Below are 25,547 nucleotides of genomic sequence, written 5' to 3'. Positions count from 1 at the left end.
TCGGCCACGACTGGACCTAATGGCCAGGGGTCCCTTTACCTTTATGTAAAACAAAATTTAAAAATTCCTTCCAGTAGCACCTTGGAGACCAACTAAGTTAGTTATTGGTATGAGCTTTCGTATGCATGCACAATTCTTCAGATACTTTTAACTCTTTACTATGTAAAGAGTCTCTTAGTGGCAACCCAGCCAGATGGATGGAGTATTATTATTATTATTATTATTATTATTATTATTATTATTAGCAGTAGTATTTATTACTACTACTAAGTCACCATCCCTTGTGGAGTGTTCCCCCAGCCTCCTCTCTTTCCCCCTCTCATTGAGTGTCCTCTGGGCAGCTGCAGCTGACGCCTCTGGTCTCTGAGCTGCCCCCCCCACCTGCCCCAAAGAGAGGTGCCTCCTCACACTGCCCCACAGGGGCCTGGGAAACACCCCCTGGCCAGCCCCAGAGGCACCGTTCACCTGGGGAGCTTGTAGCCAGGGCTGCTGCTGCTGCAACAAACAGCCATGCAAGCCTTTGGGAGGCAGAGACAATAGCTGAATTTTAAAAGCATAACATAAAATTAGAAAAAAAAAAACCAGCAATGTGTTACAATGAAAGCTAGACAATAACCCATAAAAAAGATGAGTGTGTGCAGTGTGTTGCTTTGAAAACAACAGTTTTATGGCAGTGTTTGCCCTCTCTCCTGTCTTTTTTTTTTCCATTTCACAAAAGGATTAACAAGCTGGGTTCCGGCAATGATTTTGAAGTCTTTTTCCAGAGGTTGGGCATCGCTTCCGGAAGAGCTCGATACACTAAAAACTGGGTAAGCCTGTTCTGTTACTTCCACAGCATCTTGAAATAAGCATCCTGGGGGATTTGGATATAAATCCCTTTAAAAGCTCACTGTGGTTTATTGTTGTTGGCATATGTCTATCTGGGAAGACGATGGAGGAGTGCGCCATTTGGGGGTGAAGTCAAACTGTTGGAAGGTTGCAGCGCCTGCTGTGGCTGGAGAGACGGATAGGGGAGAGACATGTTTTGTTGCAGCTGGGGCAGATGAAAGCGTCTGGTTTTGCTGCTGCAGATGCACCATGACATTTCATCTCTCTGTACTCCTCCCAGCCGTCATTCCTTCTCTGGTCAGCACTGTGGATTCACAACCTGACTGTCTGTCTCCAGCATAGGAGCCAATTCCTAGGGGCCGAGGTCCCTTCAGCCCGCCTGGTAAAATATTTGAGGGGCTGGTGAGCACTGCCATTTGAATAGTGTGCATCTTGTGAGTGATTACGTGCCCCCTCCCTCAATATTTTATTCAAGCTGGCACCCCTGGTCTCCAGGCACTGCAGATTTATTGTAGACGCCAAGTTAACCTGGCAAAATGCACTGGAAGCAAAAGGCTGTGGAGTTCTGTAAGACTAAAACCGACTCCAAAGATTATTTAAGACCAATGGAGGCTGGCACTCATTCAGATTCACAGGGCGGAAGCCACTGACAGGTTGTTGTTGTTTAGTCGTTTACTTGTGTCTGATTCTTCGTGACCCCATGGACCAGAGCACGCCAGGCACTCCTGTCTTCCATTGCCTCCTGCAGTTTGGTCAAACTCATGCTGGTAGCTTTGAGAACACTGTCCAACCATCTTGTCCTGTATCATCCCCTTCTCCTTGTGCCCTCCATCTTTCCCAACATCAGGGTCTTTTCCAGGGAGTCTTCTCTTCTCATGAGGGGGCCAAAGTATTGGAGCCTCAGCTTCAGGATCTGTCCTTCCAGTGAGCACTCCATTCCTTCAGAATGGAGAGGTTTGATCTTCTTGCAGTTCACGGGACTCTCCAGAGTCTCCTCCAGCACCATAATTCAAAACCACTGACAGGTAGAGGAAAGCTATTCTGCTTTTGCCTCCGTCCTCCTCCCAAATCTATAAAGGCTACACTAAGGAGGAGATCCTATGACAAGATGTGTCAGGATGAGCAGTTTAGGATTCATTGCATCTTTGGCTCAATCAGCCAATCCCTGGCTCAGCTCGGCTCAGCCAGAGAGTTAAGCCAGTTGCTGCAAAAGACAGGAGAGAAAAGCGCCCTTGGGGTCAAATCCTGCTTATGGGTTTCTGGTTGGCCACTGTGGAAACAGGATGCTGGACTAGGTGGGCCATTGACCTGACCCAGCAGGGGTGTTCTTACATTCTTAAGAATGTAACTAAGCCCAGCTCAGCATAATATACTCATTGCAGCTTAGATGGGTCTCAGCCAGCTGAGCTGAAGCCAGTGAGGTTCCCCCAAAAGGGGTGTTCTGGAGGCATTGCACGGCAGTACCAAAGACAGGGAGACATAGCTAGGATCCTAACTATGTCCAGTTGGGTCATGCAACTTGGAAACCCTGAATTCCATACCTGAATGTACAGGCAGGCAGGAAGTCGACCAGCAGAATATATACAAGCAGATCCCAAGCATGACATTCTAAGAGTGAGTGTCAGGCTTCAGGGAATCTGACCCCCCCCCTCCTCACGGCAGGCTGCCAGTAATACATAAACAAGAAGCTCTTACCAAAGTCTTTATTCAGTATACGCCTCTTGGGGTAATGGCATTGCTCCGGGTAATCTTCTTCCCCCTTCCCTTCTCAGTCGTCAACAGCGCCACCCATTTTACGGTGTCTGCTTAAGGCGAATTGCCTCTTAGCCCTTTGTTCTCCTACTTTCACTGCTCGCTGTGTTCTGGTAGAAGGCGGGTCTGGAATGCTCTCTAGTGATAATGTAGGTACCGGTGTTAGTCTGACGCAGTCGAAATATATAAGAAAATAAACAAATGTCTAGTAGCACCTTAGAGACCAACTAAGTTTGTTCTTGGTATAAGCTTTCGTGTGCATCTATCTGAAGACGTGTGCATGCACACGATAGTTTATACCAAGAACAAACTTAGTTGGTCTCTAAGGTGCTACTGGACATTTTTATATATATATATATATACAGTGGACGCACAGGTTGTGAATGTGATCCGTGCAGGACGCACGTTCGCAACCTGCAGTGTTCGCAACCCACAGCGCCGCGTCTGTGCACGTGCTGGTCACAATTCGGCACTTCTGTGCATGCGCAAAGTGTGATTTAGTGCTTCTGCGCATGCATGAGCACCAAACCCCGGAAGTAACCTGTTCCGGTACTTCCGGGCTTGGCGTGGTGCCATTATTTCCCAGCTTTGCCCCTCTTCTATCTCTGAGCTGTGACCCTCCTCAAGCCACTGTTTTAAATCTATACTGTCCTCCTCTTCTTGGGAAGGTTCAGGAAAAGGGGGAGGCGGTCTCCAACTTTCCTCCTCCGATGTCCAGTCCCTGACAGTGAGGCAAAGCTGAGCTGACCCATATCCCCTGGATCCTGAGCTGATCTCACAGCCAGTGCTGGCCAGCATGGGGCTTGATCTATCTCCCACCACAGCACCTCCTGATCCTGCCATGAGTGAGCAGGCAGCTGATGTGGCAGTGGCTGCCAAGAGTTTGCAAAGTTTGGGTGGCTACACATTTCACCCAACCCAGCTCAACCTCAACCTCGGCCCTCCAGATGTTTTTGACCTACAACTCCCATGATCCCTAGCTAGCAGGACCAGTGGTCAGGGATGATGGGAATTGTAGTCTCAAAACATCTGGAGGGCCGAGGTCGAGGAAGCCTGTTGTAAGGTATTTTTGGCTGCGCATAAAAACCAATGAGATGTGAAAATGCACTCTGAATGTGTCCACTTCTTACTTTTCAGAGGGTGGACAAATACAGTAGCTACCCTGTTTATCACAGCGTCTATGAGACCTACGAGATCGTGGAGCAATTTTATGACCCCACTTTTAAGAACCACCTTGCTGTGGCTCAGGTGCGTGGAGGAATGGTGTTTGAACTGGCCGATTCCATCGTCCTTCCTTTCGACTGCCGGGATTACGCCAAGGCACTCAGCCGTTATGCGAACATCATTCACAACATGACCCTGAAACACCAGGAAGCCCTGGTGACGTACAACGTGTCGTTAGGTATGTGCTACCAGGCATAAGACAAGAATCAGAGAACAGCAGGGTTGGAAACAATCTTGGAGGTCATTTGTTCCAGGGATAGCTAACAATTAGATGTTGGGGACTACATATCCCATCAGTTCCGGCCAGCATGGACCAATGGATGGTCAGGGATGATGGAAGGTGGAGCCCAACAAAACCCGTAGCAAACCACATTATTCATCATGTTGGCTATCCGTGTTTTCCTCCTACCAGAGCCCCAAGAGGCTAAAGACATTCCGTTAGAATTTTATTTTATTTTCTCATTTAACAACATTTGTATACTAACTTGATTGTAAGAAGACCTCTAAGAGTGGCTGGGGAAACCCAGCCAGATGGGCAGGGTATAAATATATTATTATTATTATTATTATTATTATTATTATTATTATTATTATCATTATCATCATCATCATCTAAGCAGATTGGGGGGGGGGCACAAACAATTAAAATGATAAATAAAAGACATTTTAAAAAAGGCTGTTGAAAACATACAAAAATAATTAAAATCAACACTGAGCAAAAAGGTTAAAACACCTGCCAGTAGTCTGCATGACTGGATAGGCTTGCCTAAATAAAACGTTTTTAAACAGGCACACAAAAGTGTACAAGAAAACCCCCCTCAGATATCAATAGGCAGGGAGTTCCAAAGTGTTGTCGCAGAGGGATTTCTTCCAAGTGCAGAACAGTGTATGGGGTGCATCTGTAACTGTGCCAGTTCCACAGATCAAAGGGGTTCAGAGAACATGGATGGGGTAAGGACATCCTGCCGTCCAAATGGTCCCAAGCTGTTATGGTCCTTACATGCTAATAGTAACATTTTGTACTTGTCCCAGAAACAAATCAGCACCCAGTGCAGATCTCTGAGCAGAATTAATGAACCGGGTGGCACTGAGCACACTCTGAGCCTAGGGATTTGTTTTCATTACCCTAACTGAACTGAACTTGCAGTCCTTTCACACGACCTGGTTACTTTACTTTATTTCAGCAGCCTGATTTAGATGGGGAAAGTAATTTTGTTTATTGCCGTGGTCAAAGTCCATTGCTGACAACGGCAAAATCACCCAAGGATCTACCAGGTAAACCTTCTGCCCACCTTTGCCTTGCTGCAATGCAGGGATCTTGCAGCAAAGACTCATAGAGGGACCTTGGAAAGTCTCCAGAGGAAGGTTGCAAAGTGGGACTCCTAAAAAGACAAGATTCACAAAATCCAATGATGAGCTTTTCCCCCCTCTTTGCTGTCCCAGGTTCTCTCCTTGATGCAGTGAGGAAGTTTTCAGAATCTGCCAGTGACTTTCACAAGAGATCTCAACTACTGGACATCAATAAGTAAGTCGCCTAGAATTATTAGACACCTGGCCTGTTCGGTCCAGGGGCAGAATTCTTCAAGCTGAGGTCTGCTTATAAATGCATGCTAAAGAGAGACATCCCCTCAGTGGACAGGGAGGGTCTAGCTAGGAAAGTCCAGGGCTCAACTTCCAAGAAGCTGTTGAATAGACCTGTGTGCATTTGAGAATATCAGCTTTTGTGTTGGCTCCCAAAGGGCAGCGCCGAATGACTCTGTTGGAGCAGCTTTGATGATTTTTTGTGTCCCTGTGGTCTGATTTGCAGCCCTATCGCAGTGAGATCTTGGAACGATCAGCTGATGTTTCTGGAAAGAGCATTTATCGATCCCCTTGGATTACCTGGCAGGCCGTTCTATAGGTAAGAAAACATATGCTCTTTATGAGATTCTTAATCTCCAGGTTCTGGGATCGACTTTCAGCAAAAGATTCCTGCATTGCGGAATGTTGGACTAGATGACCCTCGGGATCCTTTCCAAGTCTACAATTCTATCATTTATCACCCCTACATTCCCTTCCTTAAAAGTTTTTAGATTCTCCACCCCTTTCATTACAAAAAAAAGAACAAAAACTACTTCTGAGTTGGATGCAGTTTGTCTCACATACAGAGACATTTATCTCGTGGTTTTAAAGTGTTTAACAAGTGATGGGGAGCCTCAAACACCAGCCTATGTTACAATGGCATGTAAATAACCCAAATGCCAAAACCAAATCATAATTGGGAAATGGCTCATTTGATTTCCAAGCATTTCCAAATGTGACCTGAGCTTCTGCCCCCAAACCCCTCAACTCCCTTCCTCCTACCTATCCTAATCCATCCCCTTTTCCCTTCGAACCTCACTTACTGGGGCCAGCAATGGTGGCGGGAGTGATGGTTCTCCAACTGCCTTGAGAAGGAAAAACAAGTGTTCTTTCCACCTTTCCTTCTTCGGCTGATGTTGGAGTCAGACCTGGTATAAATCACCCTTCCTGTCTTCCTAAGTGTGAGGTGCATCTATCAGAGACAAGAAAAACACTTTTGCCTCTGGTCCATGGCAGAAAGAAATTCCCCACTCCTGACAAAAAGGAACAATGGGATGGATATTGAAAGATAGGACTTGAGTCCCTGAAAAATTCCAGTAGGGTGGGTTAAGGTTCCTCACCAGGCACAACCTCCCCAGATGTTACCATCAGTGGCGTAGCGTGGGTTGTCAGCACCCGGGGCAAGGCAAGTAATTTGCGCCCCCTAACCCGTGGATTTGCGCCCCCTAACCCTAACCCTCAGATGTTGTGCCTGGTGCGGCCGGGCCCCCCTGACCCCCCACGCTACGCCACTGGTTACCATGAGCTCTGCTTTTTAAATATGGCTGCTTGTGTTTCCAGACACATCATCTTTGCTCCGAACAGCCACAACAAGTATGCTGGAGTGTCCTTTCCTGGTATCTACGATGCCCTGTTTGACATTGTCAACGCAGAGGACCAGCAGAAGGCCTGGGAGGAAGTTAAGAGACAGATCTCCATTGCAGCCTTCACAGTCACCGCCGCAGCTGGGACTCTGAAAGAAACAGTGTGAATTCCTAGAGGGTCCAAGGAACTGGCTCTACTTGCCAAAGTCCTGCTGAGTTTGGAACTTGGTGGCCGTAGAGACTTTCCTTGGGGAGGTTTGTTCACATGTTGCACTGAACACAGCTACAAGCTGCCTTTACCCATGTACAAGTGATTGTGTGAAAGAGTGCGCCCTTGTTGATTTGTTCAGCTCAACCATTGTGCACACAGACAACACAGGCATTGAACATTACTGTGCACATAGGTTGTACACTCATAAATCCCAGGGATTTCAGTGGGCACTTAATCATGGATAACCATATAGGTTTTCAGCTCAGAGGACTTAACACCGAAAGAGAAATCCAAGCTATTCACACCATCACAACCCAATTTTTACAGGCGTGTCTTTCATTGCCTTCCCTGCGTTGAGGTTTTGAGGGCCATCAAAGCCAATTTCTTGATGGAAAAACAAACAAGTAGTTCAATTGGTGCGGACCTTGGTGCAGAAGAACGGCCACCTTCCAGATCCCCAAGGATGTGATCTGATGGCACACCAATGTGTTGATGGATCTCAGTTCCCTTGAAGGCATGAGGGGTGTTCACACATTACATTCAATATGAGTCACTTTGCAAAGGATTTAAATTTGGGCTTTATTTTAAAACTTACTTTTAAATTCCATGGCTTTATTATCAAATTGAACCCCAAAGTTTTGGGTGCATCTTTACAAACTTGTATGCAACCAAACCCAACATCGAACAAAAGTTCTATGGAAAGGAGGGTGAATGAGCTACAGAACTTTTGGATATCTACTTTTAGAACTTAGAAGCTGAAAAGTCCCATCATGGTTGTTATTCTCACTGGTGGTGAGCACATGCTAGATGCCATTTTAAATTTCCCACAATGCCACAGAACAAGTCTACATTGGCTATTCTGGGGCACTGTGTGAAACTTAAATGCTGGAAATTTAAATAAAATTAAGTTATGGGGCTGCCTGGAGTGCTGTCACCATGGAAGTCCATGTGGGGAGGGGAGCATTGCACATAGGAGTGGCCCCACAGACAGATGTGGCCCTGGGGGCCCCTATTGGGTTTGGAAAGCAAATGATCTGAAGCTCAATACCTTCTGGAACATACACTGAAAAACCACAGATGCAGTTGCTGTACTCAGTTTCCCCATCAACAGAGCCTCCCTTTAGAAATTGGTTTTGCTTTTGTGCCTTTACAAATCAAAATAAAGTTCCCTGTAAAAAGATTGCCGAGTGTGGCATATTGTTCTCCCAGGATGTTGGTTTACAGAGGAAATGCTTTAAACTTAAACCTGACCTGTTACAGGATGAGAAGGTTGCTGATCCATTGATGAGAAAATAATTGCTATTATTAATATGGAATACACCTTACCCCCTTTGGGAAGAGCAACCAGGTGACCTCTGCTAGCTGCTGATGGGCAACTGCAAGACCCTGGAGCTCTCCTCTGTAGTCCTGTATCTTTAAATTGGACTTCAACCATACAGGACTTCAGATAGAGGCAGGTCAATCTGTGACGTACTCAAGGTCAGCCAGTAAGAGTAGTGGATTTTTGAACCCAGGTCTCCCAAGTCCTGTTCTGATACTCTAACCACTACACCACACCAGCTGCAGAAATGGTCAGAGGGATGAACAAGGACAGACTTTCCGCTATCATGTCAACTTCTCATCCCTCATCCTTGAAATATGGATCCTGAGCCCCAATTCTGATAAAACATTTATGGCTACGCATCTTCTGCTTTTCGTGGAGTGAAGCTTTCCTAACATCACCACCTAAAGGCTTACATAACACTGCTAATAATACATGTTGCTTTCACAGCTATGCTTTGTGGAGGTGGCATCCCATCTGGTTAGACGTATCTTTGGCGAGATTTGTTGAAGCAGGGGCACCTCGGATTTGTCCGTGTTTTGACGAGGGCATCACAAGATGCCCTCAAAGGCCATAATGACAAACCTCGAGGACAGCTAGGTTTTGAGAAATCAGTAGGATAGCTGAAAGCAACTGATACAGCTTGTATCTTGAAGGAAAGAACAACTGCAGCAGAATCACAGCCAAGGAGCATCAAGCAAAGTCTCAGCTGCCTTATGTTGAGTCGGGCCATTAGCTGACTGGCAGTGGCTCTGTAGCAGGATTGAAAGCAAGCTTGGACATGGCCACCCCTATTCAATGGGGATGCTTAATGGAAATGACATGTGGAGAAGTTCATCTGCAACATGACTTAAAGCTGCAACTGGGCATCCAAAATACCTGATTCAGCTAGTACAAAAAGTAACTAAAGGAAGCAGCAGAAGATATTTATTTGCTGTGGCTACAAAGAGGACAGCTTTTAAAACAAGAGCAGCAAATGGGACACCTACACAATTTGCCCCTGGGGGTGGGAGGAACATATGTTTCAGAGATTTTGGAAGAGTATTATTCATATTTTCTTGATAGTATTTTCTTGGCATATGGGTGTTAGGAGAGAAATAAACGCCACTTCATCAGGCTTTTTCTTTCTGTTCTTTCTTGCACAGATTAATCTTTGTCTCCAGCCAAACTACATACAGCACAGGAAATCCGATTGGCTCTTCCAATCTCTCTTTTTAACTCTTATCTGCAGTCATGGTGTTGGGAGGGGAAGGGTTTAATGTTTCTCCCAATGTACTCCCTGCTGCAAAGCTCCTAGAGGAGGGGGGAATGTTATGTACTGAGTTGAATAGAATCCAAAAGGCAACAGTCTGATTGGTCCTAGAACAATAGGATTCAGAATGCAGCAGTCTGATTGGTCCTAGAACAATAGGATCCAGAATGCAGCAGTCTGATTGGTCCACAGGAGCCACCCAATCCAGCTTGAGATGGAAGTGAATCCACAACCTGATTGGCCTACAGGAGAATCCCAGAATTAGCCAATCACGTGGGGCCCATTGTGTAAATAATGTATATAAAGCAGACATTCTGGGGGAACTTTCATTCCTCCCCACCACTATGAGCTGAATAAAAAGCATGAAATCCACTCTCGGCTCCGAGTATATTTCAGGGAAACGGGTACAAGTGGGCCTTGCTTCTTGGTCCTGTCACAGCGACTGTTAAAGGCTAATAATATATCTCAAGAGATTTCATTTTCCACATCAGATGTGACTTGTCCAATGCCTGTCTTTGCCTGCCTCGTACCTGATATCGTTTCCAACATCAGGTGTAGGTCGGGTGGACATAGCTTGGATAAAAGACCTCACGGGTCAAACTGAGAGAAATGGTAGAACACAGAGATCAAGGCCCATCCGCACTATACATTTAAAGCGGTATCATCCCACTTTAAACAGCCATGGCTGGCCCCCCCACCCCAAAGAATCCTGAGAAAGTGTAGCTTGCTAAAGCTGCTGAGAGTAGTTAGGAGACTCCTGCTCCCCTCACAAAGTTACAATTCCCAGAGTTCCTCAAGAAGAGGACTTGACTGCTAAACCACTGAACAGGCCTCCTTCATAAACTAAAATTTGTACATACTTGGCCTTGACAAGGATAGAACCTGGGACCACGGCTGGTCCAAAACATCTTGGAACCTGAGGCAGAACCTAAGAAGGGAAGAAGGGACAAAGGAAGACCTAGTTCTTGTAACTCAAAGCCATTGGTTCAAGTCCTACCCTCCGGAGCAGAAGAAAACAAGCTTTGTCCACCTTCCACGTGACAGCCTTTAAGACAGGCTTCCTCAAACTTGGCCCTCCAGATGTTTTTGGCCTACAACTCCCATGATCCCTAGCTAGCAGGACCAGTGGTCAAGGATGGTGGGAATTGTAGTCTCAAAACATCTGGAGGGCTGAGTTTGAGGAAGCCTGCTGTGCTGGTACTATGGGGTACCCAAGAGGTGAGGTCCAAGTCTGGTCCATGGTCAAAGGTGCAAATGGAGGCAGTCCGTAGTAGCTGAAGCTGGGTGCAGGGCAGGGAGTCGGGTGAAGTCAGCAACAGGAAAGCAAGCAGAGAGCCAGGACGGGTCAGGAGCTCTGGCAGAAAAACAGGACAGAGTTCAGGCAGGAACTAGCAACCAACAATGTTGCTCCCGCAACTTGGGACTGGGGCAGGCTGGCTTTTATCTGCCCCAAGGCATAGGGCGGCCCTGATCCTCTGGTGACTCGCCTCTCCTGTCCTGGAGGCGAGCAATCCTCCTGTGGGAACTTAGTTCCCTCTGCCTCTCTGCCCTGAGCCTCTGCAGCTGAGGAGAGGCTGGAGAGTTACTGGACCCAGAGGCAACCTCAGCTTCCCCTGATGGGGCTGAGAGTGGAGCACCTGCAGGCAATGGGTCCTCCATCCCCTCAGGAGCCAGAGCAAACTCAGCTGGTGCCTGCACCTGAGGATCCAGCATAGGCGAGGACCCTTCGGGCTCATGACCCAGCTGGTTCTGGAGGCAGGGAATCCTGTGCAGGCTGGGATCCCTCAGGATCAGCACCTGAGTCCGAATCCCAGGCCATCACACCTGCCTTAAGATATTTGAAGATGGCCATCTCCCCTCCAGTCTCCTTTTTTCCAGGCCAAATATACCCAACTCCCTCAACTGTTCCTCATAAGACTTTGTTTCCAATTAGTTTGCCCCTTGCAGGCCAGTTGTATCTTGTATTTCTGCAGCTGGTTCTCCCTGCCTGAATGCAGAACCTGACATTTGTCCCCATTGAAAGTTTCCTTCCAAAGAGAGAGAGAGTTGAAGGAAGCCCCACACTCAAGCGGTGCAATGGAAAGGCACTTTGCACATGCTTGGGGACCCTCTCTCCCTGATTATCCGCCACAGATGTCCCAGGCCCAGCCACTGCAAAACAAACTCAAAACTCCCTCAAAACAAGCCCTGCTTTGCAGGTGTGGAGTCTGAGAGTAATCATTAAGACAAACCACAACCCTCTAATTATTATTTATCTGATTCCTATACAGCCCTTTATCCAAAGATCCCAGGGCAGTGTAATTAAGTACAGAGGGGGGGGGGGTGGAAAAGAGAAAAACATCTTGATCTTTCCTTGTTTTCTTTTTTAATGGCAGTTTTGCAAACTTCTGAAGGAGGGAACCTTTGCGTCTTGCCGGCAGGAGACGTCCAGTGCCCACACAGGAGCCCCCTCCTGGCCTGGAGCGCCCCTCCAGCAACCTCGGCTCAACTCTCCCCTGCCCCCTTTCTCTCGACGTGAGAAAGATCTCACAGTGGAAGGAGGGACGGCTCGGATCCTCTCCCAGGAGGGTTGCGAAAGCCCGTCCCGTCCTGAGTAAGCCTCCTTTCGCTCCGGGACGCGCCATGGCCAGGAGGAAGGTGGCTATCTGCAGCTGGCTGGGCTTCGTGGCTCTCCTGGCGATCTTCCTGCTGGGGCTCTTGGTGGGTGAGTCGAGAGACGATCCTGGCTTGTGGGCTCCGGGAAAGGGGGCAGCCCCCTACTTGGAACAGGGCGCGCGAGGTGGGGTGGGCGAGGCGGAAATCAGAGCTGGGCTTCGCGCGCGTCAAAGCAGCCAGACGGGCTTCCCTGAGCGCACGGATATGGGGAAGGGCTACGGCTCAGTGGTTAGAGCAAGAAGGTCGCGGGCTCGATCCCCGGCATCTCCAGGGAGGGACCTGTCTGAAATCCTGCGTTTGCTGCGGCCAGTCCTGACTTGGCGCAGCGCACAGTGAGAGGAGAGGTGGCGATGGGGTGGTCAGGTAGCAACAACAGAAAGGGAAAATCTCTGCTGTCTGACACTTCGGCGGGTGTGGGGCAAATAGTTCCGACCTAGTTAAAGGCAGCTTCTTGTGCACCCACGCTGCATGGGACAAGCGCTTTGCAAATGCTCCGAGGCGCTCTCGTTGCTCCCGCTTTGCACAAGCTCCAAGGCTGAGCGCAGGCATTCCAAACGGACTCTGCCGTTCGCTGGAAGCGAACAACAACAACAACAACAACAACAACAACAACAACAACAACAACAACAACAACAACAACAACAACAACAATAATAATAATAATAATAATAATAAATTTCTTCCCGCCCATCTGGCTGGGTTTCCCCAGCCACTCTGGGCAGCTTCCAACAAAACACTAAAATACAATAACCTATTAAACATCAAAAGCTTCCCTAAACAGGGCTGCCTTCAGATATCTTCTAAAAGTTTGGTAGTTATTTTTCTCTTTGACATCTGGTGGGAGGGCGTTCTACTGGGCGGTCACAACTACCGAGAAGGCCCTCTGCCTGGTTCCCTGTAACTTGACTTCTCGCAGCGAGGGAACCGCCAGAAGGCCCTCGGCACTGGACCTGTGTCCGGGTAGAACGATGGAGGTGCAGACGCTCCTTCAAGTATACTGGACCAAGACTTTTTGTATTCCTGTTATGTACTGACCTTGTCACAGGCACCCTTTGGATGCGGAACCTCTCCCCACCAAGGCACAGGGTTTTTGGCAAACCTGCTGGACCCTTCAGCGGGTGATGTTATTGAGAAAGCCCATCCCTTAAACCTTCCATGCCCATCGCCCATCCAAGCTATGATGATGCTTGGGTAATCAGATGCCCTTTATTCTTCCAAAGCGGCACAACCAATTACAAAGGAAGAACACCAATTTTATCATCTAGGACCTAAATAATAACAGAGCAATCAATATGTTTCTGGCACCACATTCTCAAATTTCCCGTTTCTAACGTATTTATAGGGCATCAGAAAGCAAGCCTCATGTAAAGCCTCGTGGCTTTAAAAAATAAAATAAAATAAATTGTTGACAGGTGATGAGTGTGACTGCAACAGAGTGTTGCAGCGCATCTTCCCTCTGAAGAGGAGTGCTCCTGTTGAGAGCAGCCATTCATTCCAAACAGGTTATCCCAATCCTCCCCAATCCTGGTTTCCTGTTTGTTTGTTTTCCAACTGATAGTCAATATTCTGTGGATATTAAGCATATTAGAGTAGTCTCCTATTTTGTGTGCGACCCTTGAGTTTCAGGAGATGCCTTGAATACACTGGACAACTCTGTTTTGGCTCCAGTCCTGTCGGCACCTGAGTTCCCTGTTAGAAGGACTAATGAGAAAGACCTGAGACCTTGGGGAACTGCTACCAGCCAGAGCAGACAATATTGGCTTAGATGAATTGGCCAAAACGATAAGCTGGGCTCCCTGTGTTCTGTAGCAGTGAGACTGTTTCGGCTCAATGCATCTTTATGCTTTTTTTAAACAGTTCTCTTTATGGGGGAGGATAGAGGTGAAGCTTTGAAACAGCCCAACTCTTAAGACAGACAGGCCTTTTGCTGAGACTGAACACTTACATAACCCTTCCCGGTAAAGGAAGCAAGTCTGTTAAGGCACGATTGTTGCAATTGTTGTTTTTCCCCCTTCCCTCTGCTCACAAATACACAAAAGGAGTAATTTGGAAAGCTCTGTGTTATGTTGGTCATGAAGATGAAAAGAGGCGATAAAAAACCCTGATAAGCTGACAGTGGGGGCTTTTATTTCCTTAGCAAAGACATCATGTCATTCTGGTTCTTCACCCCCCTCATCCCACCCCGATCATCCAAAACTTCTGTTTTTGCTTTATGCTGCTGAGGGTTTTTCTAAAGGAGGGAGGCCTGTAGCTTTCTAGCAGTGGTGTTCTCTGAACAGGACTTTGTGGCAGATACCCCAGGCTCCACTCAGCAGAAGGAGCAGCCCAGCATTGGCTTATCACATTTTGAAACCAGTGAAGTAATGCGCAAGTAATGTGTGGGGTGTTAGGGGAGGCGTCGTATTTCTGGTGGGGACACATCATGCTCCTTCTGTGGTAGTTTGTCTACCTTTGGGTCCCACCCTGCATTCAGCTCTCACCTGTGGTGACAGTACAGTGGTACCTTGGGTTAAGAACTTAATTCGTTCCGGAGGTCCATTCTTAACCTGAAACTGTTCTTAACCTGAGGTACCACTTTAGCTAATGGGGCCTCCTGCTGCTGCTGCGCCACCGCCACACGATTTCTGTTCTCATCCTGAAGCAAAGTTCTTAACCCGAGGTACTATTTCTGGGTTAGCGGAGTCTGTAACATGAAGCATCTGTAACCTGAAGCATCTGTAACCTGAGGTACCACTGTAGTCACAACCTGGGGAACACCTTCCCCTGGCCAGCTAAACAAGGTAAGGGTAGCTGGTGGGTTTCAAACTAGCCTACTGCACAGTGGTAAAATGCGCATTCATTGCCATAATAATAATAATAATAATAATAATAATAATAATAATAATAATAAAAAATTACTCCCCAGCCACTCTGGGCGGCTTCCAACAGGATATTAAAAACACAATAAAACATCAAACACGAAAAACTTCCCTAAACTGGGCTGCCTTCAGATGTCTTTTAAAAGTCAGGTACAGTAGTTGTTTATTTCCTTGACATCTGATGGGAGGATGTTCCACAAGGCAGGCACCACTACCAAGAAGGCCCTCTGCCTGGTTCCCTGTAACCTCACTTCTCACAGGAAGGGAATCACCAGAAGGCCCTTGACACTGGACCTCAGTGAATGACGGGGGTGGAGACACTCCTCCAGGTATACTGGGCCGAGGCCATTTAGAGATTTAAAGGTCAGCACCAACACTTCAAATTGTTCTCGGAAACGTACTGGGAACCAATGTATGTCTTTCAGGACCTGTGTTCTATGGTCTTGGCAGCCCTCCCAGTCACTGGCCCCACCCACCCCGACATGTGGCCCCCAGAAAGTTGCCCGAAAGAGAATGTGGCCCTCAGACTGAAAAAACTTTCCCACCCCTCACTCTAGAGTGGATCCATTTCCCTCCTGCAGTTCCTCTTGCTGACAACTCTCCTTTCCGATCCCTGAGCGAGGGAAGGCATTTGAGCAATGCCACCGAACCAGCCGAAGCTCTGCTCATCTCTTTATTAGGCAGCCCAAGGGAGCAGTGACTCAGATAGCTCTTGCTCAGCTCAAGGGCTTTCTAATTTTATTTTTAATAAACAGAACGAAACAGAAATGCGGGCCGCTAACTGGTTTAGCTCCAAACTTGCCTGTGTATATATACAAGATTCTTTCCTGCGTCTTGGCAGCTTGTTTCATTTAGCCTGGTGTTGCCAATTTTTGAAGTGGCTTCTATAGCTGTCTATTTGCTCGCTAGAGTACATGGGGAGGAGTTAACCCTTCCATCCCCAGCTGCGAACCTTCCCCAAAGATGTCCCCTATAGACGCTGGACTGAATAGTCTTCCATTGGCTCTAATCAGAGGCCAATTCCAAGCCTGCGGCAGTTAGGGAAATCGTAGAATTGTAGAGTTGGAGAAGAACCCAAGGGCCATCTAGCCCAATGTCCTGCAGTGCAGGAATCACAACACATGGTTCTCCATCCGGTTTGAAACCATCCCAGACCCTGCTTAGCTTTGCAAATGTGCTAGCAGATTTACTTCTGTGCCACTCCTCACAGGGTTGTTGTGAGGATGAAATTGAGGGGTGGGGGGTGGAGGGGAGATCCATGTTGGCCACCTTGAGCTCCTTTGAGAAAACACAGGGTGATTCATAATGGAAGCTGTATACTGCATTATGAATCACCCTGTAATAAGACTTAAATACAGTGGTACCTCGGGTTACATACGCCTCAGGTTACATACGCTTCAGGTTACAGACTCCACTAACCCAGAAATAGTACCTTGGGTTAAGAACTTTGCTTCAGGATGAGAACAGAAATCATGCTCCGGTGGCACAGCCCCATTAGCTAAAGTGGTGCTTCAGGTTAAGAACAGTTTCAGGTTAAGAACAGATCTCCGGAACGAATTAAGTACTTATGGGGGGGGGAGAGGGAGGCTGCTCTAACCATTACATTACACTGCCTTGCATGACCTTGGGCAAGTAACTCCCTCTCAGCCTAGCTGACCTCATGGGGTTGTTTTGAGGGTGAAATCAAGGGGGGAACGACATCTGGGTAGGCCCCCTTGAGCTCCTCAGAAAAAAGAGAACACACATACACACACACACACGAAACTGGGGGATTAGGACACATGGAGAGGGAGGGAGAGAGAGAGAGAGAGACTGCTCTAACCACTGTGCCCCACTCCCTTGCATGACCTTGGGCCAGTCACTGTCTCTCCCTCTCTCTCTCAGCCTGAAGCCAGAAGAGGAGGCCACTGAGGTTACATATGGCCCATGGAAAAGAGATTCATCACCCCTCCTTTAACAGATGCAGAACTTGCCAGTGATGGCATTTTGTTCCACAGTATGAGAAGCCTACTGATTTCTCTGGTCATATCCACATGGCACATTTAAAGCACACGTCTTCCCTGCAAATAATTCCATTGCATTGGATGATGGGCAAGTGAAAGGAACCTTGATAGCTTGGCTGGTGCTTGGCTGGTGATAGCTTGGCTGGTCCCATAATAGTAGTGCTTGGAAGGACATGGGGGACAGAACTGACGGTTGTCATTGCGACGGCATTGCAGGATGGTGCGTGAAATCATCGAACAAGCCAGCTGGCACGACACACGTCTTTCGAAACGCAAGAAGGCAACTTTTTGCAGAACTGAAGGCGGAAAACATCCGGGAATTTCTGCGGTGAGTTTTGCTGCTTTCTTCGGTGACTAACTGTTTTAAAAGTTGTAAAAATGCAGAGCTCCAGAAGCTTCTCTCCAGATGACATCAACAGACTGCCAGATGAAAGGCAGTGGCAGCCAGAACAGGATCAGGCCCCTGCTTCGGTCTGTTATGGGGAAAAATGGGGTGGCATATGCAGCCCAACTCCCCATCAAGGGACTTTGTGTCCTCTAAATCCATTATCAGTCAGAGAAGAATGGCTGGAGGCAAAATCCAGTGAAAGCAAGGCAGATATTTATTTTTCTGTTGCAACAGAGTTCCCTCCCCACCCCACCCCCATTGCAAGGAGGTGAGGACCCAGAACAAAGGTGTGTGAGAACTTTTAAAGACTTTAGAAATTGCCCAGCCCCTTAGCCAAAAAATACCCCAAAAGCGTCACACATAACATCACAGAAAGAGGCAGTCTACAACAGAAATTGGAGTGTGTGGCTGAGGGCCATATTTCCTTCTGGGCAGTCTTCCAAGGATCTACATGTCAGTGGTGGGTGGGGCCCAAAGCAAAAGTGGGTAGAGCAATAAATGTGAATTTTACTTTTGTGCAGGAGGCTAGATTCTGCACATGCTCACACACCCTTCTCTATGTGGTGGAACGCTCTATCACAAGAGACTAGGGCCCTGCGGGACTTGACATCTTTCCGCAGGGCCTGCAAGACAGAACTGTTCTGCCTGGTCTTTGGTTTGGACTCGGTCTGACCCTTATGTTTCCCTCCCCTTATGGTCTTGATTTATTAGCTACTTTAAAATGAGGCTGCATTTTAAATTGCATTTTAACCTGCATTTTAATTTGGTCCCCCTCTCTTTCCCCCCTATTATGTTTTTACTGTGATTTTATTGGTGTTAGCCACCCTGAGCCTGGCTCTGGCTGGGGAGGGCAGGGTATATATATATATATAAATTATTTTATTTTATTTTATTTTAGTGCACTCAGATGAGCAAAAGGTGCCATCAAAGGTCAGGCAGAAATGCTCTGGGTACAAGGCTAGGGAGATTTCCAAGGCCCAGAGAGAGAAGCTTGGAGGGCCACATTTGACCCCTAGGCTGAGGGTTCCCCACCTCTGTCCTAGAGGGTGACAGGGGTGGTGGTTAGCACTCTTCCCCCCTGCTCTTGCTGCTCTTGTACCTCCTTTATCTCTCTCTCTCTGGAGAGCGATAAAGGAGGTACAGATTGGAAACCTTCTCAGATGCAGAGCATCATGTGAAGAACAGACTCAGCTGACTAGCCATCAAAGTTGCTTGGACTGTAATTTGCTGCAGACATTGATTAATCATTGAACCACAATGTCTGCCTTTGGAGAGGAGGCAGTCATGTGTCTCCATCCTATCTAACCTGGTTTTCTTTTATCCCTCACCACCCCCACACATATTCCCGCATACCCTACTGACCACAACCCTACAATTTCACATATAGACATAGCACTCATTTAAACTTTAACCCACTTGAGAATCCACTCTTGGAAAATACCCTGAAAAGGATGCATTTCACTTGGAATTTTTCCAGTTTGCCACATATCTGCTCTGCTTAAGGCAGCAGTTAATCATTCTTGCCCCTTGCCAAATGATGACTACTTAATTTGTTTGCTTTTGGACACGGCCGTACAGACTTGTGGAACTGTAAGCATTATCTTACTATATATAAAGAAAAGTAAGGCTGTCATCACGCAACAGTTTTCATGGCCAGCAGCAGGCGGCCCAGGCAAGCTGTAGAATGAAGAATCATAGAGGGAGGGAGATACTTCACAGATGGTTTGGCTGGACTAGATAAGCTTTTGGTCTGATGCAGCAGGATTTTAGGTTCAGAGTAGTACAATAGTTCGCTAGATGGACTGATGAATTTTCTTAAATAAGGGGTAGGCAACTGCTTTCAGACCAAGGGCTGTGTTACTTCTGCGGGGCAGATACCCAGGGCAGAAAGGGTCAGAGGCAAACTGGGCAGACCAATGCATGCAAATAGTGCCTTTACACAGCAGGCTAGTCACGCTCAAACACCAATAAAATCACAGTAAAAACATCTCTATCTTTCTTCCAGGAAAACAAGAGACATCATAGAATTGTAGAGTTTGGAAGGGGCCATGAGGGTCATCTAGTCCAACCCCCTGAAATGCAGGAATCGTCTGTCCAATGTGGGGCTTGAACCCACAACCCGGAGATTAGGAGTCTTGTGCTCTACTGACTGAGCTATCCCAGCAGAGTTCAGGCCAGAGCTCAGCCAGGCAAATAAACCCAAGGCCCAAAGTAAGGGCCAGTGAGAGCAGTGGCCCCCGAGAAGAGTTTTGAGGGCAAGATCCAGATGGCCACATTCAAGCCCCTGGACCAGTCCCTCCCCAGCTGTTGTTGGACCACAATTCCCATCATCCCTAGCTAGCAGGACCCAGTGGTCAGGAATGATGGGAGTTGTAGCCTCATAACAGCTGGGGAACTACACTTGAGAATAAAACTGCCCTGGACTGTCTTAAACCCCCACACCCATTTTTTAACACAAAGATGAATCCTTTGTTGGAGGGGGAGAGATGGTATGGAATAGAATTATTTTGGAATCATCTACCTTGGCTGTTCTAAACCATTTTGGAAAAGGTTTGCCTGCTTTGCCCTTTGGAAACAGGAGATCCCAGCGTTTATCCTCTCTCTCTTTTTTTTTAAAAACACCCAACCTCTGTGGTTCATTTCAGCTCTTTCACGAAGCTCCCTCATGTGGCAGGAACAGAACAAAATCTTCACCTGGCAAGACGAATACAAGCCCAGTGGAAGGAATTTGGCTTGGATACAGCCGAGCTGGTTCATTACGATGTCCTACTTTCCTACCCAAATCAAAGCACCCCCAACTATGTTGCCATTACCGATGATCATGGAAATGAGGTAAAGAGGGCAGATTGTTCCCTCTGCTGCATGCGAGCTGAAAGAAAAGAAAGAATCGCATTCAGGAGGGCTAGACTGTGTCAGATCTCGGAATCAAATTTGAAAGCGGGTGGCTTTTGTATTCCAGGGGCTGCCAATCTTTCTTGGGGGGGGTGTCCACGGGAATTTTTGAGAGGGTGCCAAGAGTACCGCGTCTTCAGGTTGCTTCTGTCCCCTGCCCTGGCAGGCACACAGAAAGAGAGAAACCACGCACATGTGTGTGCACACACAGAGAGTGTCTTTACTTTACTGGGTAAAAAATGGATCCGGTAGAATGAAGACGGATTCACATTAGTTTGCATGATTTCATATGATGTCCTCTCCAAAAAACAAACAAATACCCCACTATCAAATGGAACCTTTGTGGGGCACTGCAAAGTAAGAAGAGCAGTGCAGGATCAGGCCCAAGGCCCATCTTGTCCAGCACTCTGTTCTCACAGCAGTCAGCCAGATGTCTTATGGGAAGCCCATAAAGAGAACCTGTGAAAAATCGCAGATCTAGTGTGTTTGCCAGAGCCAGAAAAACACTGGGATGCTTCTGCTAGGTCAAGGCACAACACTGGAATTAGTGTTGTGAAGAACTGGACCAGTGTAATAGTTAGTGTCAGACTAGGATCTGGGAGATCAGGGATCAAGTCCCCGCTTAGTCAGGGAGCTCCCTGAATGACCTTAGGTCAGGCACATCCTCTTACTATAATCTACCTCAGCAGCAGCAACAACAACAATAATTATTATTATTTATTTATACCCCGCCCATCTGGCTGGGCTTCCCCAGCCACTCTGGGTGGCTTCCAACAAAATATTAAAATCCAGTAATGCATCAAACATTAAAAGCTTCCCTAAACAGGGCTGCCTTCAGGTGTCTTCTAAAAGTTGGATAGTTGTTTTTCCTTTTTGACATCTGGTGGGAGGGCGTTCCACAGGGCGGGTGCCACTACCGAGAAGGCCCTCTGCCTGGTTCCCTGTAACTTGGCTTCTCGCAGTGAGGGAAGCGTCAGAAGGCCCTCGGCGCTGGACCTCAGTGTCTGAGCGATGGAGGTGGAGATGCTCCTTCAGGTGTACTGGACCGAGGCCATTTATACTACCTCAGGGGGTTGTTGGGTGTATTCAATGAGGAGAGCGAGAACCATGCCACCACCTTGAACTAGCGAGTGAAAAAGGTGGTGTATAAACCAACAAACTTTCCTTCCCTCTCCTCTCCCTGGACAGATTTTTTTTTGGGGGGGGGGGGGTTGCAGGAAAGAAAGGGAAGGGAAATTCTTTTGGACAGCCAAAATTGACTGCATTAGCGGAAGCACATTGCTGGATGTTGCCTAATAACCGAAGGCACAGGTCGTCAAGTCTTTAATATTTTTTTAAGCAGTGTGACCAACAAATTATGCCACACATCATGGACCAAAATGTTTCGCGACCCCTGTTTGAGCTGCTCAGGTACCGCCCTGAGAAGAACACAGAGTTAGGAGAGGAGTTGGGAAAGGCAGTACTCTCCCAATTCCCTCCTTTCATTCTGTGTTTTTTTTCAAGAGGGGTAGCCATGCTCACCACCTTGACCAGTGAGCAAGGTTGTTGGAGGACTTGGAGAGTTTGTGGACACCAGTGAGGTCCTCAAACCATGGGCACCTAGCTGGTAGCCCAGCTCTTTCCAGAAACAACAACAACAACAACAGAGGCTATTTGGCATTCAAAATATCAAATTCCAATTCTCAAAGGGTACAAACCTTTTCTGAATGTATGTGACATGCTACCCCAGCTCTCTAAGAGTGTCTCTTCTTGCGAACAGATTTTCAACACGTCACTCTTTGAGCTTCCTCCTCCGGGATATGAAAACATCTCAGAGGTGCTACCGCCATATAACGCTTTTTCGGCGCAAGGCACTCCAACGGTAAGGAGTGGGAAAACACAAATCCAGCCCTCAGAAGTCAGTGTGGGAAGGAGAGTGAAAAGTTTGCAAGCTAGGCAAGAAGACAATACAGTGGTACCTCGGGTTACAGATGCTTCAGGTTACAGACGCTCCAGGTTACACTCTGCTAACCCAGAAATAGTATCTTGGGTTAAGAACTTTGCTTAAGGATGAGTACAGAAATCGTGCTTTGGTGGTGTGGCGGTGGCAGGAGGTCCCATTAGCTAAAGTGGTACCTCAGGTTAAGAACAGTTTCAGGTTAAGAACGGATCTCCGGAACGAATTAAGTTGTTAACCCGAGGTACCACTGTAATGGTATTGATATTGAATATCTCCACGCTGTGCCTTTGAGCATGGGCGAAGTGTAAAGGGAGGGTTGGCGAGCAATATGAGCAGGGGCGCCAAGCCCTAGTAAGTCCATAGAGTTCTTTGGAGTACAAAACCTCAGGGCCCTCAGCAGTGATGCTGCTTTTCTTACCTCAATCCTGCAGATCATAAACCACAAGTTTCATAAATATTTAGTCTTGGTGCCTGGCTCTGGACACTCTTATTATGGGGTGCAGAGCTGATAAGAGAGTGCCCCTTGCACATGTCTCTACATCTCCCATACGTCTTCCTGACATGTGTGGACTTATGGTCTTTCCAGCTGGCGCATCACTGGTTTTAGAGTCATTGAGCAACCCAAATGTGCTGTTCTTCTATCTTCCTTCTTCTTCCCTCCATATCAACGGGACCTTGAAAATAACACTTATCTCAGCCTCCTTGCTTCAGCTTCCTAAAACAAACCCATCTAGGCATTCTATGTCTTCATTGTGATAAGGTTCAAATTGCTACAGCTTATAGTGTGGCAGAAAACAGGTGTTAACTTCAACTGTATCCTAACTTCAAGGTTTTAAGGATGTAACTGCAGGCTGCAATTTGATTTTTATTTTTTTTGTAGAATAATTTTTTTCTTAAAAGTTTTCTGTATATTCCACATTTAGATAATAGCCAATAAAACAAAACATCAACCATATACATATTGTTTGTGGAACGAAAGCAACAGCAGTAAATGCCAAACTTATTTGCTGATATGATTTCCATTCTGGACATGAGACGAATGAATGAAAGACAGTAATTTCTGCTTCTGTTTTTCCTGGAATATCCCAAAAACTCTAGTCAGTACCCCGTGAGCAACATTGGTATCTCTTCCTCTATAACAGGGATCAGCAAACTTTTTCAGCAGGGGGCCGGTCAACTGTCCCTCAGACCTTGCGGGGGGACTATATATATATTGGGGGGGCGGGAATGAACAAATTCCTATGCCCCACAAATAACCCAGAGATGCATTTTAAATAAAAGCACACATTCTGCTCATGTAAAAACACGCTGATTCCTGTACCATTCGCGGCCTGGATTTAGAAGGCGATTGGGCCGAATCCAGCCCCTGGGCCTTAGTTTTTCCACCCATGCTCTATAATATTGAACTCAAGCAGTCAGTGTCAACAGCTGTGGAGTCAAAACTGAGAAACAAGAGGGAGATATCAATACGTTCAAACTTACTGTGGAAGAAGGAACCCCCATCACCAAAGCAGGCGAAAAAACAATTGTTTCCTGAGTTTCAAATGGTAAAGAAAAATGGAAAATTGGTTGTGGGACACAACGGAGTGTCCTGGAAGAAGGCATGGCTGGAATCCTGAACAAGGAATATTCTGCCAGAAGCTAAGAACACAATACAGCATTTTGTAGCAGGTCTTACTTACCGTATTTTTTGCTCTATAGGATGCACTTTTCCCCCTCCAAAAATGAAGCGAATGCAGTCTCCTTGGCTTCAGGGAAAGCAACACAAAGCCTCCAAAGCACAGAGGGAGCACTCCCTCCGCGCTCCGGAGGCTATGCGTTGCTTTCGCTGAAGCCTGGAGAGCAAGAGGGGTCGGTGTGCACGACTCTCCTGGCTTCAGCGAAAGGAACCCGAAGCCTTTGGAGCACAGCGCAAGGTCCTGCTGCACTCCAAAGGCTTCAGGTGGCTATCTTTGAAACCTTTGGAGCACAGCAGGACCTCGCTAACGGGGGTTAGCTGGGCAAAGCCTCCGCAGGGCAGCAGGGTGAAGGCACCCCGATGCCCTGCGGAGGCTTGAAAGGCTGTCCCCGAAGCCAGAACAGAGAGACGGAGCACTGCGCAGCGTCTCGCTGTTCTAGCTTTGGGATGCCGGGGCTTTATGGGGAAACCCCGGGCTTCCCCCTTCAGCCCCGACACTGATTTGATTCAGAATATTTTTTACTTGTTTTCCTCCTCTAAAAACTAGGTGCATCCTTTGCTCAGGTGCGTCCTATAGAGCGAAAAATATGGTATTTATTTTCTGGTCCATCTCCAAGGGCAGCCCCCTGTATAATGTATCACAGTAGTCTAGATGGGAGTTGACCATTGCAAGGCTCCCCAAGTTCATACATTTTGATGTACCGGTAAGTGTTTTAAAGACTATTACTCTACACAAGTACAGTGGAACCTTGGTTTTCAAACGTAATCCATCCCAGAAGACCGTTTGACTTTAGAAACGTTCAAAAACTGAGGCGCAAAGGGCTGAGAAAATTGAAAAACATGCAGCATAAGCCGTTCGACTTCTGAGGCATGTTCAAAAACGGAAGCATTTACTTCCAGGTTTTGGGCGTTCGGTTTCCGAAACGTTTGTCAATAGAGACGTTCAAGAACCGATGTTCCACTGTATAAGAGATTCTCAATGTAACCATGGACAGTGACATCAAATGTAATATTTTTCCCCCACCCCACAAAAAGGCAGATCTGGTGTATGTGAATTATGGCCGCACCGAAGACTTTTTCAAACTGGAGCGTGAGATGGGAATCAACTGTACAGGAAAGATTGTCATTGCCCGATATGGGAAAATATTCCGAGGAAACAAAGTAAGTTGATGATATCTCTGCTGCTGCTGCATTTTCTTTCCTTCTTTCCCCCATTCCCTTCCCTAATAATAAATCTTTTCAGAGGCTGCTTTTCAGGTTTCTGTGTGGAAATACATCAGGTGGGAATGAGGGAGTAAACTCCCCGGGTGAGGGGGGGTTAGGGTGGATCATACCACTTCAGCTTCAAGGTAGAGATCTCATTTTTGAGTTCTCCCTGCTATAAAAACACCTCCCCACAAGTAGAAACCTGTATAGCGTAAAGCAAATTATGCCAGAAGCATTATCCCTAATATTACTGGGGTTTGTTTTTACCTGAAAAGCTTTGTTTCGTTGTTAATGCAAGGGAGTGTTTGAATATGTTATGTTCCCCTATAGTCTGCAGTGGTGTGTTCCATTTCATCATCTAGTTGTATGACAGACTCTCCCATTAAAGGTGGCAGATGGGTAGCCAGTGTTCCGGG

The 25,547-nt window shown here is 47.1% G+C and overlaps 2 protein-coding genes and 1 long non-coding RNA gene across 4 annotated transcripts in view; 2 read left to right on the top strand and 1 right to left on the bottom strand.

Moving 5' to 3' along the window:
* The window catches only part of LOC309369103 (glutamate carboxypeptidase 2-like), a 55,256-nt gene extending 47,136 nt beyond the window's left edge, over nucleotides 1–8,120 (top strand). For both annotated transcript variants that reach the window (XM_081909773.1, XM_081909774.1), the window contains exons 15-19: nucleotides 719–809; nucleotides 3,718–3,982; nucleotides 5,248–5,329; nucleotides 5,612–5,704; nucleotides 6,706–8,120. In XM_081909773.1, the coding sequence (XP_081765899.1) occupies nucleotides 719–809; nucleotides 3,718–3,982; nucleotides 5,248–5,329; nucleotides 5,612–5,704; nucleotides 6,706–6,895 (721 nt within the window). In that variant the 3' untranslated portion in view covers nucleotides 6,896–8,120. The remainder of the gene's footprint in view (nucleotides 1–718; nucleotides 810–3,717; nucleotides 3,983–5,247; nucleotides 5,330–5,611; nucleotides 5,705–6,705) is intronic.
* The window catches only part of LOC309369453, a 370,754-nt gene that overhangs the window by 108,034 nt on the left and 237,173 nt on the right, over nucleotides 1–25,547 (bottom strand). The window lies entirely within an intron of this gene.
* Nucleotides 11,952–25,547, top strand: part of LOC309369104 (N-acetylated-alpha-linked acidic dipeptidase 2-like) — a 34,366-nt gene continuing 20,770 nt past the window's right edge. The window contains exons 1-5 of the mRNA XM_081909775.1: nucleotides 11,952–12,216; nucleotides 17,245–17,356; nucleotides 20,062–20,248; nucleotides 22,068–22,169; nucleotides 24,961–25,086. Of these exons, the coding sequence (XP_081765901.1) occupies nucleotides 12,135–12,216; nucleotides 17,245–17,356; nucleotides 20,062–20,248; nucleotides 22,068–22,169; nucleotides 24,961–25,086 (609 nt within the window). The 5' untranslated portion in view covers nucleotides 11,952–12,134. The remainder of the gene's footprint in view (nucleotides 12,217–17,244; nucleotides 17,357–20,061; nucleotides 20,249–22,067; nucleotides 22,170–24,960; nucleotides 25,087–25,547) is intronic.

Source organism: Podarcis melisellensis (assembly GCF_964234715.1).
Source record: "Podarcis melisellensis genome assembly, chromosome: 4".
Taxonomy (NCBI): Eukaryota; Metazoa; Chordata; class Lepidosauria; order Squamata; family Lacertidae; genus Podarcis; species Podarcis melisellensis.
The sequence above is the reverse complement of the archived record's forward strand: the minus strand, read 5'-3'. Positions and strand labels throughout refer to the sequence as shown.